Genomic DNA, 15,037 nt, shown 5'->3' with positions numbered 1-15,037 from the left:
TCTCGAACACACCCCACAGGCCTCCTTCAAATCTGCTCCGGACAGAGTAGGGGCCCACTGTCAGGGCCTTGTCGGCCACTTCCCCCGAGCCTAACGGCTCTTTTCCCCATCCGACAACCATCATTTAAGGACCGTTGGAACCAACGGTCCAAATTCAAATTTCATTTTTAAAAAATATGTTATTTTAAAATACATTGAATTCAACAGCTGAGATCGAATATAATCAAATCCAACGACAAAAAAAAAGATCTAACGCCCAAATTTAAATCCAACGGCTAAAATAATTAAAAAAAATTATTTAACTCAAAATTCATCCAAAAACTCTATAAATACCTATGTATTTGTTCAAACATCCACACAAAACTCAATTTTCTCCTACAATTCTTCCAATTTATCTTTCTACCACTTCTTTCCATTTCCAAATTGTTCAACATGGCAAGAGAGCATAGAGGTCATAATTGGACCTGTGAGGAAGATGTTGCTTTATGCTTGGCATGGGTTTCTGTTAGCGAAGATGGTGCAGTTGGCACAAATCAAAATAAAAAAGTTTTGTGGGATAAAATCATTGCAAAGTTTCAAGAAAACTGCAACGACGACGGGTAGGATGGTGGTGGTGTTTATGATCGATGAAATACTATCAACAAAGCATGCACTTCATGGAAGGGAAGCTTGGAGAGAGCCGTGGTTGGCATGCCTACTGGAAGGAGCGCTATTGAAATTGTGAGTTTTGTTCTTGATATTTTATTTGTCATGTACATAATATGAGTTTGCAAGTAATTATTTTTATGTATTTTTTGCATAGGGTGACAAAGCAATGGAAATTTACAAGACAAAAGTAACACCACAAAATCAAGTTTTTAAGCTACAACATGCTTGGGATGTCCTCAAGGATTGTCTGAGGTGGGGAACCGATGCGGACCAACAATGGGGAAGATTATTTCAACGTGAAGCCACATAGACAAATGCCGGAGATGAAGGTGTCGATGAAATGACCCCATCTCCTTCTTTTGCAAGGCCCCCGGGAAGATATAAGCAAAAAGAAGCAAAGAGAAAAGGGAAGTCCCACGATCCGATGAGTGGACACTTTGCTACCGGAATTGCAAAATTAAACGAAACTCATAGCACTCGCCAAGAAGAAACGGCTCGAATGCATTTGCAAATGAAGGAAATCTCAGATAGGGAGCAAGATAGGTTTGAAGTTAATTTAATGATGGAGGACCTTAGCAAATACACTCCAAAAAGGAAGAAGTTACATGGTAAGCAAAAGGAAATTTTGCAAAAGTCTGCCTCAAGGAGTATGTTTCAAGATGATGAATCCTCTAAACCCTATATGCCAATTCAATCACAAAGTCCATCACCAAGTGAAGATATTAATTATGTGGTTTATGAATTATCAGTTGTATTAAGTTTATGATTTTTCAATATTTATCGGAATTTAAATTTTTTTAGATTAAAATGTTCATAAAATTAATTTACGATGGTCAACATATTTATTTTTTTAATTTAATTTAAGAAAAAAAATTAGCCTAAGTTCATTCTTTAATAATTCCGGGCTAAAATTTTAGACCAGAAAAGTTGGAGCAGAAAAGTTTCTGGGCTAAAAGCTAAATTTTTCGGGCTTAAAAATTTGGCTTTTAGCCCAACCATTGGAGATGGTCTTATTAATGTTTCTTGGCTTTTTCAAATGGTTGCAATCATAACAACAAAGTTCTTTGCAATAATATTTTCTGCACTAACCTTTACTTCTTCAGGAAAAACTTATGAGTGAGATTTTGTAGTGCAGACTTGTGTATATATGTTTTTCACCAAAGTGAAAAGACTTCAAGAACTGGATTATATATGTAAATTATGGTTTTAAAACTCGTAACATGTCAATATTCTTATCCAAGAGGAATGTATGAATGGTTTGAGATTTTTCAAGGTATAACATTTTTTAAGAGAATTAAGTTGACTGTTTTGTTGTCCAAAGACTTGAAACCTTGGTTATTTTCTTAATATTTTATGTGACTGTTATACAATAAGGTTACATAATCTATTTTCAAAATGGTGGTTGTTTATGTTTCTTGCCCAAAAGTGTAACATAAACATGTATGAATGATGAACATGAAATATTTGTCCATAGAGGAAAAGGTGAAGACAAGAGTATCCTCTCACAAAACCACTAATGGTGGGAGTATTCAAAGATCATGTTTCAAGCATGGGAGTGCAAGAAAGCTTTGAATCCGCTGAAGTGTGGGAGTAGAAAAGTCACTGCATGTTCGCTGTTTTTTAGTTAGTTTATTTCAAGTTCATTGCTGATAATGTGTGATTTATTTTCAAATTATTGACATGGAATAAATGTTTGATCACAGTTCCAAAGAATAAGTGCACATATATATTACTAAAATGTGCCCAATATATGAAATAATGAATGTAAAATTATTTACCTACAAAATAAAGTTATGTAAGTTAATTAAAAAATAATATATCTACCACTTTTTGTTTATGAATTTTAATTTACCTCTTTTTTTTTTTTTGTACAAACATAATGTACCTATAGTATATAATTCCTACTAAAACTAATATATATTTGCACATGTATATATTAGTGGCAAAATGTGCCCAGTATATGTAATAATGCTTTAAAAATTTTACCTACAAAATAAAGGAATGTAATTTGATTGAAACGATAATATATCTACTACTTTTTGTTTATGAATTTCAATTTTCCTTTTTTTTTTTTAGAAACATAATGTACCTACAATATAATTTACCTATTGTTTAATTCTTATAAAAAAAATTAATTTACTTATACTTTACATATAAATATAGATAAATTATTTTTTACAGGCATATATAATAACAAATCAAAATGGCTAATGTATATAATAATCTGTGTGAAATAATTTACCTACAAAATTAAAGAATATTAATTGATTCTTGTTTTTTTTATCAAACAATATTATTTGATGCAAAATAACTGATTATACAAAGGATCCTTTTTTCAATACAAAAAATGTGCCTATAATTGTTTATGAATATGGGTAAATTAATATATATTTATATATATATATATGTGTGTGTGTGTGTGTGTGTGTGTGTGTTAATAATATTTATGAAACAAAAAAGGTAAAATTTCTGTATGGGGTTAATTGCCAATCATAATTAGGGTGAGTAATAATATTTATTAACATAATTAGGGTTTAGTGGCATAAGTTGTAAATATGTTGTAATAATTGGTTATATATTTATCTACATGGTAGTCTAATTGAAATTTGGGTATTATTTGAATGTCTAACATTAATTGGGTTTTTGTTTGAAAAAATAGGAGTTTCAGTGTTCTTTCTCTAAAGATCAACTGTATATTTTATTTGACAAGAAATAAAAATATGAACTTTTATTCATTCGTAAAAGTTAATATGCAGTCTCCGTCACACTGCTTTATAAAAACCCAGGAGACCAAAACATTACATCGATCCATTTAACTACTACGATTCTTCTTAAAAAAAAATAAAAAAAAAAAATATCTTATTCAACCTGATATATTTGCAGTCTCCGTCACACTTCTTCAAAAATCTTCTTGCACTTGTGGTAGCAGGAAGCAGCATGTTTCTTCACTTTGTCAGCCTCTGGACAAAAACACGCTTTATTGATGAGTAAACTATGAAAACAAAATAAAAATTGTACTAATTAGTTTCGATATAAATGAGGGGAGTTATTATTGTCACTTCAAAAAAGCAGCACAAAGGGGGAAGTGCTCGATGGCTGTTTTGGAGTACTATAATAACAATTTCTTACATGAAAATATGAGATACAGCATACCCAAATCAGTTAACTCGGCCGATTTAGTATCAATGAAATGATAACCACATCCAGCAGTACATTGAAAGAGGGTGGGAGGCAACTGGTAGCTGCATCTTTTGTTGCATTGAGAGTAACAAATGCTATAAGGGGTAAGGATACGGCCTATAAACGGAGGGCGGTGGGGAAGGCCGTGATGATTATGATCAGGAAGGCGGCCATTGAGACACAAAGTTTCGTTGATACCAAAGAGATCGCAGCATTCAAGAGTACAAGACTGATCACATATATGTTGGTTAAAATTGCGAAGGCGGTCTTTAAATGATGGTAGTGGTGGACTTGGAATTGGTCGTGTGCGTGATGGCAGATTGGAGCTAGCACCGTCTGTGGGTGGAGGAGGAGGACGAGTAAGGTAGGGACGAAGTCTTGGTTTGTAGTGCATTGGAAGTGTCTGCACCTGCAGTGCATGAACTAGCAGGACAAGCACTGCGTTGATCATCAATAACTTTGTAACATTCAAGCTGAAAATGGTGGTTCCTTCCATGGCTAATTAAATTGTCCGTAATTTTCAGAACTTTTTGTGGTTTGTGTGTTTGATGTTTCAAAACAACCTAGCTAGGTCTTTATTTATAGACTAATTTTACCAGGTACCATTTATACATCTTGGCAACTTAACATTATCAATTAAGGTGATGAAGATCATGAGCACGTATGTATTTTTTAGAATTTCACAAATTAATATTGTGTACAATTAGCTATCGCCAAGATCTTTGGACCACACAAGAAACAGAAAAAACATGATTTTTTTTAAATTATCGATTCTTTGATTCATGCAGCAGAGGCTCATAGGACATTTTTACTTGGTAACAACCAAAGTTATTAGTATTGTTATTTTATGCTGGTGACAAATAGAGATCACAGTTCTCAACCCAACCGTTTCTGAGAATAGTTTTTGCACTTCTTGTAGGCTTTGTGGCAGGAAACAGCATCGCCTTTCACTTTCTCAGCATCATCACCTAGCAATATTATAACGAAATTATTAGATTCGCCAATATGTATGAGAAATTTTATTTGAGGATCTTGGTATTGTCGAGTGGCGAAATAGTCCAATTAAAAATAGTATAGGCTCGAATTTGATTAAAACACTTGAGGTATATATTTTAATGAATTATCCTGTCATTTAATATTGTCACGTAATAAAAATTATTGTGAAACGTATGTGTCCAAATCAAGCACATAACTCTAGCACATGTATTTATATTTTGTTGGTGTAAGCGTCGAAACGTAGGGATTAATATGAAAAGTGACTTTGAGATGCGGACTCAATACTTACTGTACCTGAATCAGTTCATTTAATGAAATGATATGCAATTCCGGCGGTACATTGATAAATGTTGGGAGGCATTTGCTGGTTGCATCTCAGCAGACATTGATGCTCACACAAAGGTGGCACAACCTTGGGCAAAGGTGTCGGCACCACCCTAGGCTGACAGCTAAGACGGCGTGGAAGACAGGGACGGCCATAATGGGGAAATTCGCAGTCGGGATTGGGAGGATAAATGGGCTGAATTTTATACTTGAAAGTCAATTTCATATTATATATTTTACCATATTTTTTGTATTTTTTATAATTATTTTAGTAAAATTTTGATACTTTGTTTTATATTTCTAATATAGGACATTTGACCTCTTTTGTAGCAAAACGTGATCAAACGAACAAATTTTGGAGTGATTCAAATTGGAGGATGTGTTCTGATAGGAGCATATTCATGCGACTTAAATGGCTTGTTCTCGTGCATTTATGTTATGTTTCTTTAGTTATTTTAGTCCTTTATGCTTCTTTCGTGTGTTTTTAGGTTCATTTGGCTAAGGAAGCAAAAAAATGCATTTTGGAGCATTTTGGAGCAAAATCGGACTTGGAATGGATAGCTCATGTTTGGAGAAAAAGGGATGGACGAAATTGAAGACCAAATTATCATCACCACCTATCATACAATTATACACTTTTCATCACCACCTATCATTCATTTATCACTTAACATATCATTCATTTATCACTTATCATAACCATACACTTATCACTTATCAAACCATTCACTTATCACTTATCATAACCATAACCATACCTTCCCCCTTTAATCCACATGCACTCCCATCCATTTCATCATTGCAACCATTGCAGAAAAACACCATCAAACCCGTGCATAATTAAAGGACACCATTCAACACACACATGCACCCAAAACACATACATGTCGTGGCCTACCTTCCATTTCCAGCTTTCACATGCCTTCACATTCATTTCCAACAACAATCACTTCAAAAGCCATGCATTCACATGCATTTCCAGCAAGAAAACATTCTTGCCGTGGCCTTCACATGCAAATCCAGCATCTTCACATACAATTCCATCTCTCCATTCTCATACCACAACACAAACACTTCCCCATTCCATGCCGTGAGTCTCCCTTATAATCCAAACACCACTTCTCATCCATTTCCATAATTCCACACTTCCATTCCCCCCAAACCAACTATCCTTAGACCTTGTACTACAACAAAGAGGAGGAGAAGGGCCTAAACGTTCATACAATTCAAGTTTGAGTTGTTGGAATTTTTAGGTGTTTTCTTTTCCTTGATTTCAATGCTTAAATTTACTTATCTTTGTTTTGTACGTATGAGGAACTAAACCCCCTTGGCTAGGGGGGATTCGAAATAAATGTTTATGCTTGCATTTTGATTTGATTACTTCTAATTGCGTTTCATAAGTTGTGATTTCAATTTGTTTAACCGTTTGATTGATAACTTATTTATGTATGTTTATTAAGAGTGCACGCTTAATTTTCATGCATGAATATGACGCTAGAATATAAGTGAGTTTCACCTAATCGTTATGAACTTATATTCACAAGTAGTGGAGGTTGCTTATAAACAATCGCGTTAAATGAATTCTTGGCACGAGTTTCATGCTCATCATAGTAACGAATGTCTCGTCAACACTTATAGTTTTCATAATGCTTAATGATCTTTGATTGTATCTTTATTGTGTTGTTCACGTAAAGGACTTTTGGAGAATGTAGTGAATTGCGTTGCGCAAACCCATCCAATTCATTAACTTAAGGAAAACTTGACGGTTAATTTAAGCGGACCTAATTGACCCGGGGTGATGAGTTTCATAATTTATTGAAATGCAATTGGAAATCTTTTTATTATGTAAGTGTAACATGTGTGGAGATGAACCCCTTGGCTAGCATCCATTCATTCCATTTCATCAATTTCATATTTACATCCTGTCTAGTTTATTAACTTGTTTCGTTATTTCAATTTTCGTCAAACCTAAACCCCCCTTTACTTTCTTGTTCTTTAATGCTTAGAATCTGTTTAGTTTATGTTTTAAAGTATTTTTGAATTCTTTGAGTCTAGTTTAGTGTTTTATATTGCGTTTTTACGTTTTTGAGTCAAATCCAAGAGATTAACAATCCCTCCTAATCCCCGGTCCAGAACGATCCCTACTTATACTTATACTACAATTTGACAAAAAGAGGGTTTAATTTGTGTGCGTATAAATCACGCACCATGTTCGTGTCAAAATTTTGGCTTTTTCTACCAAACGGTTATTATTTGGCGATGGAATAAAGAAGCAGTGCGCTTTGCTAGAAAGTGACGTTTCTGGGTTTAATTGCGATTTTTGGAGATAACCTCTAATGGGTTTGTGGCCTTCTGAAGAAGTGTTCAGAATATTCCAAAGTTTAAATCTAGCTATTTTGGGTCAATTTTGGAGCAGATATGGGTCCAAAATGTGGCTGTAGAGATTTTGGGCAAATTTTACTATTTAATTTAGTATTATATTTCCAATTTATTTTAACTTATTTGGTTTCCTAATCTGATTGGAAGACCTTTTTCTAGGAGAATTGAATGATAGCCGTTTAAATAAACTTGGTCAGCCCTATTTTTCCTTCTTCTCTACATGATATCTGAGAGAGGAAATTGACCAAGCTTAGAGATTTCCAGACTTTTACATTCAAGGTGTTTTCAATCTTTTATTATTTCACTACAATTTCTTTTTATTTTAATTATGAATATGCGTAACTAATTTCTTTTGCTAGGGTGAGGCCATGAGCATTCAGACTTTTGAATGATTAATCGCTGGTTTAAACTATCTAAATGTCTTGATGATTCACGATCATTAAGATATTTAAAAAAGTAATTTGATGGAATTTTGGTCGAAGATCCGTCCCTGAAATTGACGAAAGCTTCTTGTGGTTAATATATGCAAGTTCACTTAGGAGAATTCTGAAAAGAATGTGTTTAGGAGTTTGTGAGTAGCAAATGGCTTAACTTTTTAGTGGGAGAATAGGGCTATTTATAGGGGAGTGGCCTGCCCTATTTGGAGAATATTGGTTGTCCATATGTGGTGAAATTGTATGAATAATTGCAAGATATTATGTGAAATAATATCTTGCAATTAACATGACAATTAATCTTAAATTAAATAGGAAAATTGGGAGTTACCTTTTAAATAAGGAAAACTAATGAAAAGGGCTTGAAAACTTTAAGTTTTAATGATAAGGACAAAATAAAGGGTAAAGTGAATAGTACCAGGATTGACATTTTAGTACAAAAATATGATTTTTCGTTAAAGTGAACAGTGTCATGGGCTTTTCGTTAAAACTTCCTTTTGAATAAGGATTTGATAAAAAGTGATGAAGGGGATTTGAATAAATACAATTTTAATCACCTTTGACTTTTCCTTGATTGAGCCGTTATTGTCTATTGCATGCGCGTGGGAATTCCGGTGTGCTTCGAGTGTAATTTTCTCCTTTTCACCCAACAATCTACGTGTTACCTCTATAATTTTCTTGATTATTTTAGCTCTACGTATTATATATGTTGTTAACTCTTTTGAACGTGTGGTAAAAATGTTATCACCAGGGAGCACCAGGACCATAGCCATCGGTTGAATAATCGTTGGTTGTGCCGCTACCGCATTCAAAAGAGCATAATGCATTGCTTATACGTTTACAATAGTGAAGCCGCTTCTTCATTATCGGTTTTATGTATGGGCTACTAATTATATAAAGTCCAAGAACTGCAAAGCCCAGATAAATAGAATGAACCCAACTTTGTAAAGTGAGTTGTCAAACTCCTTTCTCTTTTTAGGTTCGGAATCATTTAGCTTTAGCTATTGTTATACTACAGTATTCTACTACATTTGTAAATGAGAGTTCTAAAACTCGGCTCTCATAATTTTAAAAATAATGAGTTTAAATACTCAATTATGTTGCCAATTATATACGACTTAGCCCAAATCTCTCATCACTAATATTTTTTTCTCAAAAAAAAAAAAAAAACCCAAAGAATAACCATTTAGCTGCACAATATGTAAATTATAGGAAATTCTAAAGACAATAATTTATTCTCACTCGGAGTTTGTTTAATTTTAAGTCAACAAAATCTGTATGTACAGTCATTGAGAACTGCAAATACGCTCATGGATAACTGTAAAAACACCAATTTAATACATGAAATAAGCATGCAAAGTTTTGGATTTGTTTACAATAGCTTGCAAAATATTTGTACATAAAGTGGACTATAGGAACATTATCCTCAACCTAACTTAAAAGCGGAGACCACAATATGGATGCCTTTGGAATAATGGCAGTCTCATTTTTCGCCCCAAAGTTAGGCAGCTCTCAACTACAGACAAAGACCCTTCAGTTCTCCCCAAACCTCCACATTCCTCTTCAGTTTTCACCTTCCAGACAGTTTTTCTAATACCCCCACACGTTGATTAGGACACCCTTCAAATATCCAAACGAATCTAAACCCTACAATTAAGCCATATTAATGGCCATCACTGTCTTATTCGTCAAATATGGTTCTCAATACTTCAGAAGAATACGCTACGCTCACTCGCCCACGCTTGTATAGCTGATTTATGACCCAATGGATAGTGTTGAATTAGGAACATCACATCGAATGTCTGGTGAGGACTGGAGATTTTGGGTCTATTATTTTGAAATAAGGTGTATGTTTCTACTTTATCCCTCTTACCCAAAGGTCCCAAAGCCAAAGCCAAGAGGACCCCTTTGAAATTTTGAATGCAATGAACAGTGTACAAATTGGCATCTCTCCAAATGGAATATAGGAAAAGAGAAAGTGTAGCAAGCTTTACAGCCCATCATTCTTATAGCTTTTTGTAGGAGATTGATTAGTTAGCAAAATCAATATGGCATTCATGATTGCCATTTACCACTGAATACACCTAGGGCTCAATGCTTACGCCCAATCTACTAGAAAAAACTTGAGTGTCACGTCATGTTACGTGGTAGGTTGAGTGATAAGTATGGTTAAAAATATAACATGTATTATAAATAGGGAGCAATTAATTGTAACAAAAGTTATATTCTGATAACAATTATGACCTATTCATTTAATGCTAGTCGAACTCAAGAGCTACTTAACTTTGAACGTCACACAAAGCTCACAAGTTATTAAACGACCGGCCAACACAAGTTATATACCTACTACGTGGCAAGAAGTTCCCAACTCAAAATTCTCCCCAAACCACATGGTCATCTTCAAGTTCTATGATTACTACATGAAATCCAAGTCTCCTTACTTTTTACTTCTTTGTCTTTCTATTTTGGACATATTTAAGTTTGGACGTAACACAAAGCTCACAAGTTATTAAACAACCGGTCAACACAAGTTATATACCTACTACGTGGCAAGAAGGTCCCAACTCAAAATTCTCCCCAAACCACATGGTCATCTTCAAGTTCTACGATTACTACATGAAATACATGTCTCCTTACTTTTTACTTCTTTGTCTTTCTGTTTTGGCCAGATTTCAAGATCATTCTCCCCAAACTACATGGTCATCTTCAACTGCTATGATTACTATATGAAATCCAAGTCTCCTTACTTTTTACTTCTTTGTCTTTCTATTTTGGCCATATTTCAAGACCTACTTAACTTTGGACGTAACACAAAGTTCACAAGTTATATACCTATTACATGGCAATAAGGTGCCAACTCAAATTCTCCCTTAACTACATTGGTCATCTTCAACTCCTATGATTACTACATGGAATCCAAGTCTCCTTAACATTTTACTTCTTTGTCTTTCAATTTTGGCCAGATTTCAACACCTACTTAACTTTGGACGTAACACAAAGTTCACAGGTTAATAAATTACCGGCTACGTGGCAAAAAGGTCCCAACTCAAAATTCTCCCCAAACTACATGGTCATCTTCAACTCCTATGATTACTACATGGAATCCAAGTCTTCTTACTTTTTTACTTCTTTGTGTTTCTATTTTGGCCAGATTTCAAGCCCCAGTTCGCTTAGTATGTTAGCATAATTGACAACATATGGTTAAAATTAGATGTTTTTGACTTTCTAATCAACCTTTGCGTGCAGTCACACTTCATAAATGACCTTTAAGGAAAGAAAGAAAGAAACAAAATTATACTTGTCTGACTTAAGAGATTTTTCAACATGTTGGGATCACGATCGGTACATCAAGTGTTATAGTAAAATTAATCTGAAAATTTGAAAAATAAATTTCCAACCAATTGTACTATTACATATGGTGTCCTAAGCCGTGCTTTCTGCATCCTAAAAAATTTCTCATTTGGGTCCTCTCTTGGCCATGAGATGGATAGTTTTGTTTGTAGGAATTAGGTAGGTGGTTTGGCATGATGTTCTTGACCAAGTAATACACATCGTGAATTCGACTGGCACTCGATTGAACCAACATAACACAATTATAATATAATAAGTAATGTGACACACAATTGAATCAACGTAACATAATTACTAGAATACATAATGTATTAAGTGACGTACCACCCAAAACACATTATTTGCTTCTCTTTTTTCTACAAGAGCCAAGAAAAATAAATAGGATTTTCAGCCAAATTACAAAACCATACATCTCCACACACATCACTCAGCTAACTCTTAATTTTCCTTCCATTTCTCTCTTTCCTTTTTTTGGACAGGGAAATTACAAAAGCAAAATTTCAGATAAGTCACACAAAACTAGTGTACTACAAAATACAAACTTCCGTGGTGGAATCTTGAGATTAAAATTCCTCTTTCTTCAGTTCAATGCAGATTCAAAGTGGCATCTTATCTTTGCTGCTACGAACTGAAAACAAATCACCGTTAGTTTAATCATAATCTCTACAAGGATGCAGGACCAAATGCTAAATTAATTAATAAAGACAGTTTTGTTTATGTAATGATTAAACATCGAACTTACGATGAAGTGCAGAAAGTTCAGAGCTCTTCAGCACACGCACCCTCTTCACAGTAGACACAAACATGCTGCAAATCAAAGATCAAGGAGCAAATTACACAATATTGTTTAATCTCACGTGCAAAAGGACACAATACGATGCCGTTGTATTCAGTTGCGGGAATCACTACATTAAGAAACAACAAACGAAAACAGTAGGATGATTTTTATGGATAAAAAGGAGAAGCATATAGTGTTTAAAGATTAGGAATCTAATGCTGCATGATTTGATAAATGGGAGATTAAAACTGAAATCATATCAGCGAGTGAAGGAATAATAATCTAAAATTTGCATCAGATCCACAGAGATGATAAGATGCTTACTGCCATGGGACATCCCCAACAAGCATCCTGTCTCCTTCATTATCTTCATAAACAAGGGTGTATTCTCCACTTCCATCCAATAAGCCTGTGATTTCTTTCTCTTCCTCTTGCTTGTTCTTGGTTCCACCATTACAGGATTCTCTTTGAGCTAAACATAAGATCGCGCAAACGACAAACACAATTATATATAAGAACAAAGGATGTATTTTCATGAAAAAGAATCCGAAAACCCCATCAAACAAATTGCAGCAAAAACCAAAACATTATAAAATTTGTGTTGGTAAAAAAGGGATTAATTTTGACCACATGAAGTAGACACTGATCTAAATCATACACTCTCAACTAAAAATGCTAAGAATAATTTTTAAAAAGTAAATTCACAATGTGGCTACTATAGTAATTAACTAGTGAAGATTAACTGTGATAATTACCGGCGAGAAGGCCACGGAAGAGTTCATCGACAGCGGACGAGAGCTTTTGGTAGCTGTCATAAGCACCGAGGTCCACTTTTCTTCCAATGGGGACTCCATCCATGTTAATTTTCACAAACAGACCCTTTCCGCTGGTTTCAACTGGTTTACCATTAGGATCTTTGATTTGGACAACATTTTCGGATTCGACTGCTGATTTTGATGAGCTTTTGTTGCTTGCAAGATTCTTCCTAAATGATCGAATTGGAGGCCAACCCACAACTGGAGCAGGAGCAGTTCTGTTTTTATTATTTTTATTTTTTTTTTGGAATATCAAAAGAGAAATAATTAGCACAAATTAATTCATACAAAATCTTATACACAAATTCATACAAAACATGAGGAAAAAATATTGTAAATGTTTGCAGGGCACAAATAAAAATTAAATCATACAGAAATATGAAAGAATTTGTAAATTTGCATATAATAAATTTTGTAATTGCAATAAAAGACATCAAGAACTAAAAAATAATGTAATACTTTAAGAGATAATTAAGAATCAATGACAGAGAAACCAAAACCATGCATGAAAATGGAAGAACAGATGGTATGCTTGGGCAGACCAAAAAAGAAAAACAAGCTTGATTATGAACAAGCAGCAAAAAGCAATGATAACTTCTGTGTCACAGGAAAAATTACAGAAAAAGGAAAATAATTTGACACTTCACAAAAATGGAAAAAATAATTTAAAAAAAAAATAGAAAAATTATGCATGGACCACAACTTTGTCTAGTCTAGCTCCTAGCAATGAGAACTTGTGGGTGAATATCCTGTCTGAAGAAATTAAAATAATAATAATATTACACAAGAAAGTAGAAAAAGCTGGATCACCTTTTCTGAGAGGTGTTGGGGAGCACAGCTGTATTTGCAGGGGCTGGTGAAAACCCTTTATTTTCTGCATTCTGCAAGTCTAGTGCTTTAGTGCACCAGGGCTGTGACGCTTTGTTGGGGGTGACAGGCAGGTGAAGAAAAGATGCAACTTTTGCTTGCTGCTGGTAAGAAATAAATTTCTGGGTTTGGTTGGAGGACATGGGGGAAGAATAGTATCCAAGAGAGAGAAGGGACTGAGACTTCCCATCTCTCTCTCTTTTCATTGACCAGTCTTGACCTGGAGGGCCAAGCCTGAGCTCAAGCTTCTTCTCCTCTGAGGAGGAGCTTCCACGGCTGCTGCTTCTCTCAATATCTCTGCTCACAAGCCAGTCTCTCTCTCTTGGAATCAAATCTAACAGTTGTGGGCATGCCTCCTTCTCCTTCCTTGTACATCCCTCCATCTCAGTGGCCATATCTAAAGACTCAGTTTTTGAGATGACCCAAGTGAAAAAATCAAATCTTTTTTCCTCCCCTTGTACTTTCACACACCAGATGTACAGATTGGAGGAACTGAACTGAGAAATGGAAGGAACAGAAAAGTTAGAGGAGATTAACAAGCTTGGCATAAAAAAGAATAAAAAAGGGACGAAAGGGGACAAAAGGGTTTTACCTTACGAAATTCTTTAACCAAAGCTCAAAACTTTGAAGGCCAACATCCTCAAGTACTCAAATTGCTCACTTGGTCTCACACACACCTTTGATATCAAAAGATCTTGAACACACAAGCACAAAGGAAAACCCAAAACCTGACAAGGGTAAGAAAAAACAAGGAGAACAATAACCAACCCAAAAACACAAAAGGGATAGGGAAGCTAAAATAGGGTGGGGATTGATGTATATGGGGTTTATTTTTTTCTTTTAAATTTTATGCAGGCTTTAGTGGGTTCTCTCTCTCCTTTTCTTTTTTCCCTCTCGATCTCTCTACTTTTGGGACTCGTGGGTTTTATGAGTAGTTGTTGTGAGAGGATTTTACAAAGAGTAGCCTCCTAGCATTATTCTTTTACAAATAAAAAAATAGAAAACAAAGTGAAAAAAGATAGAGAAATTTTCATTGTAATGAGAATAGATATAGTAGATCATATATTTTTATATAAGTGATGAGAAATTTTACTTTTTAAATTATTAACTTTTTAACGCACATATTCTATCATTTACATAGTGACATGTGGTGTACTATCCCGTGTTTCGATCACATTGAAAAATCTCTCAAAAAGATATTCCCTTCACCCCAAATAACACCAAAACAGGAAACAGAAATTAGAGCAAAACGCACGCAACCAGAT

The 15,037-nt window shown here is 34.5% G+C and overlaps 1 protein-coding gene across 2 annotated transcripts; it reads right to left on the bottom strand.

Moving 5' to 3' along the window:
• Positions 1 to 11,603: 11,603 nt before the first annotated feature.
• On the bottom strand, positions 11,604 to 14,525 carry LOC103941083 (auxin-responsive protein IAA26). 2 transcript variants are annotated; one of them, XM_009351264.3, is made up of 6 exons: positions 14,365 to 14,525; positions 13,716 to 14,269; positions 12,846 to 13,123; positions 12,415 to 12,562; positions 12,055 to 12,119; positions 11,604 to 11,940 (listed from the first exon to the last, which is right to left on the bottom strand). In XM_009351264.3, exons 2-6 carry the CDS (start codon positions 14,165 to 14,167, stop codon positions 11,909 to 11,911), a joined length of 975 nt encoding a protein of 324 aa, XP_009349539.2. In that variant the 5' UTR covers positions 14,168 to 14,269; positions 14,365 to 14,525; the 3' UTR covers positions 11,604 to 11,908. The 2 variants fall into 2 exon arrangements, with proteins under 2 accessions (XP_009349539.2, XP_009349541.2); XM_009351266.3 differs by having other exon boundaries at positions 13,716 to 14,264; positions 14,365 to 14,513.
• Between the last annotated feature and the right edge of the window lie 512 nt (positions 14,526 to 15,037).

This window comes from the organism of the source record quoted next, unplaced genomic scaffold, assembly GCF_019419815.1.
Source record: "Pyrus x bretschneideri cultivar Hongxiangsu unplaced genomic scaffold, Pyrus_bretschneideri_v1 Contig26, whole genome shotgun sequence".
NCBI classification, from domain to species: Eukaryota; Viridiplantae; Streptophyta; class Magnoliopsida; order Rosales; family Rosaceae; genus Pyrus; species Pyrus x bretschneideri.
Note: the sequence above shows the minus strand (reverse complement) of the source record. Positions and strands in the feature narration are given on the sequence as shown.

What these genes read in the sequence shown, in the direction of transcription:
- LOC103941083 (XM_009351264.3), bottom strand. Translation starts at nt 14,167, where the DNA reads ATGGCCACTGAGATGGAGGGATGTACAAGGAAGGAGAAGGAGGCATGC. An exon ending in CCCAACACCTCTCAGAAAAG is followed by an intron (nt 13,124 to 13,715) that starts GTGATCCAGCTT and finishes TAATAAAAACAG; the next exon opens with AACTGCTCCTGCTCCAGTTG. An exon ending in GTTGGGGATGTCCCATGGCA is followed by an intron (nt 12,120 to 12,414) that starts GTAAGCATCTTA and finishes TTTGATTTGCAG; the next exon opens with CATGTTTGTGTCTACTGTGA.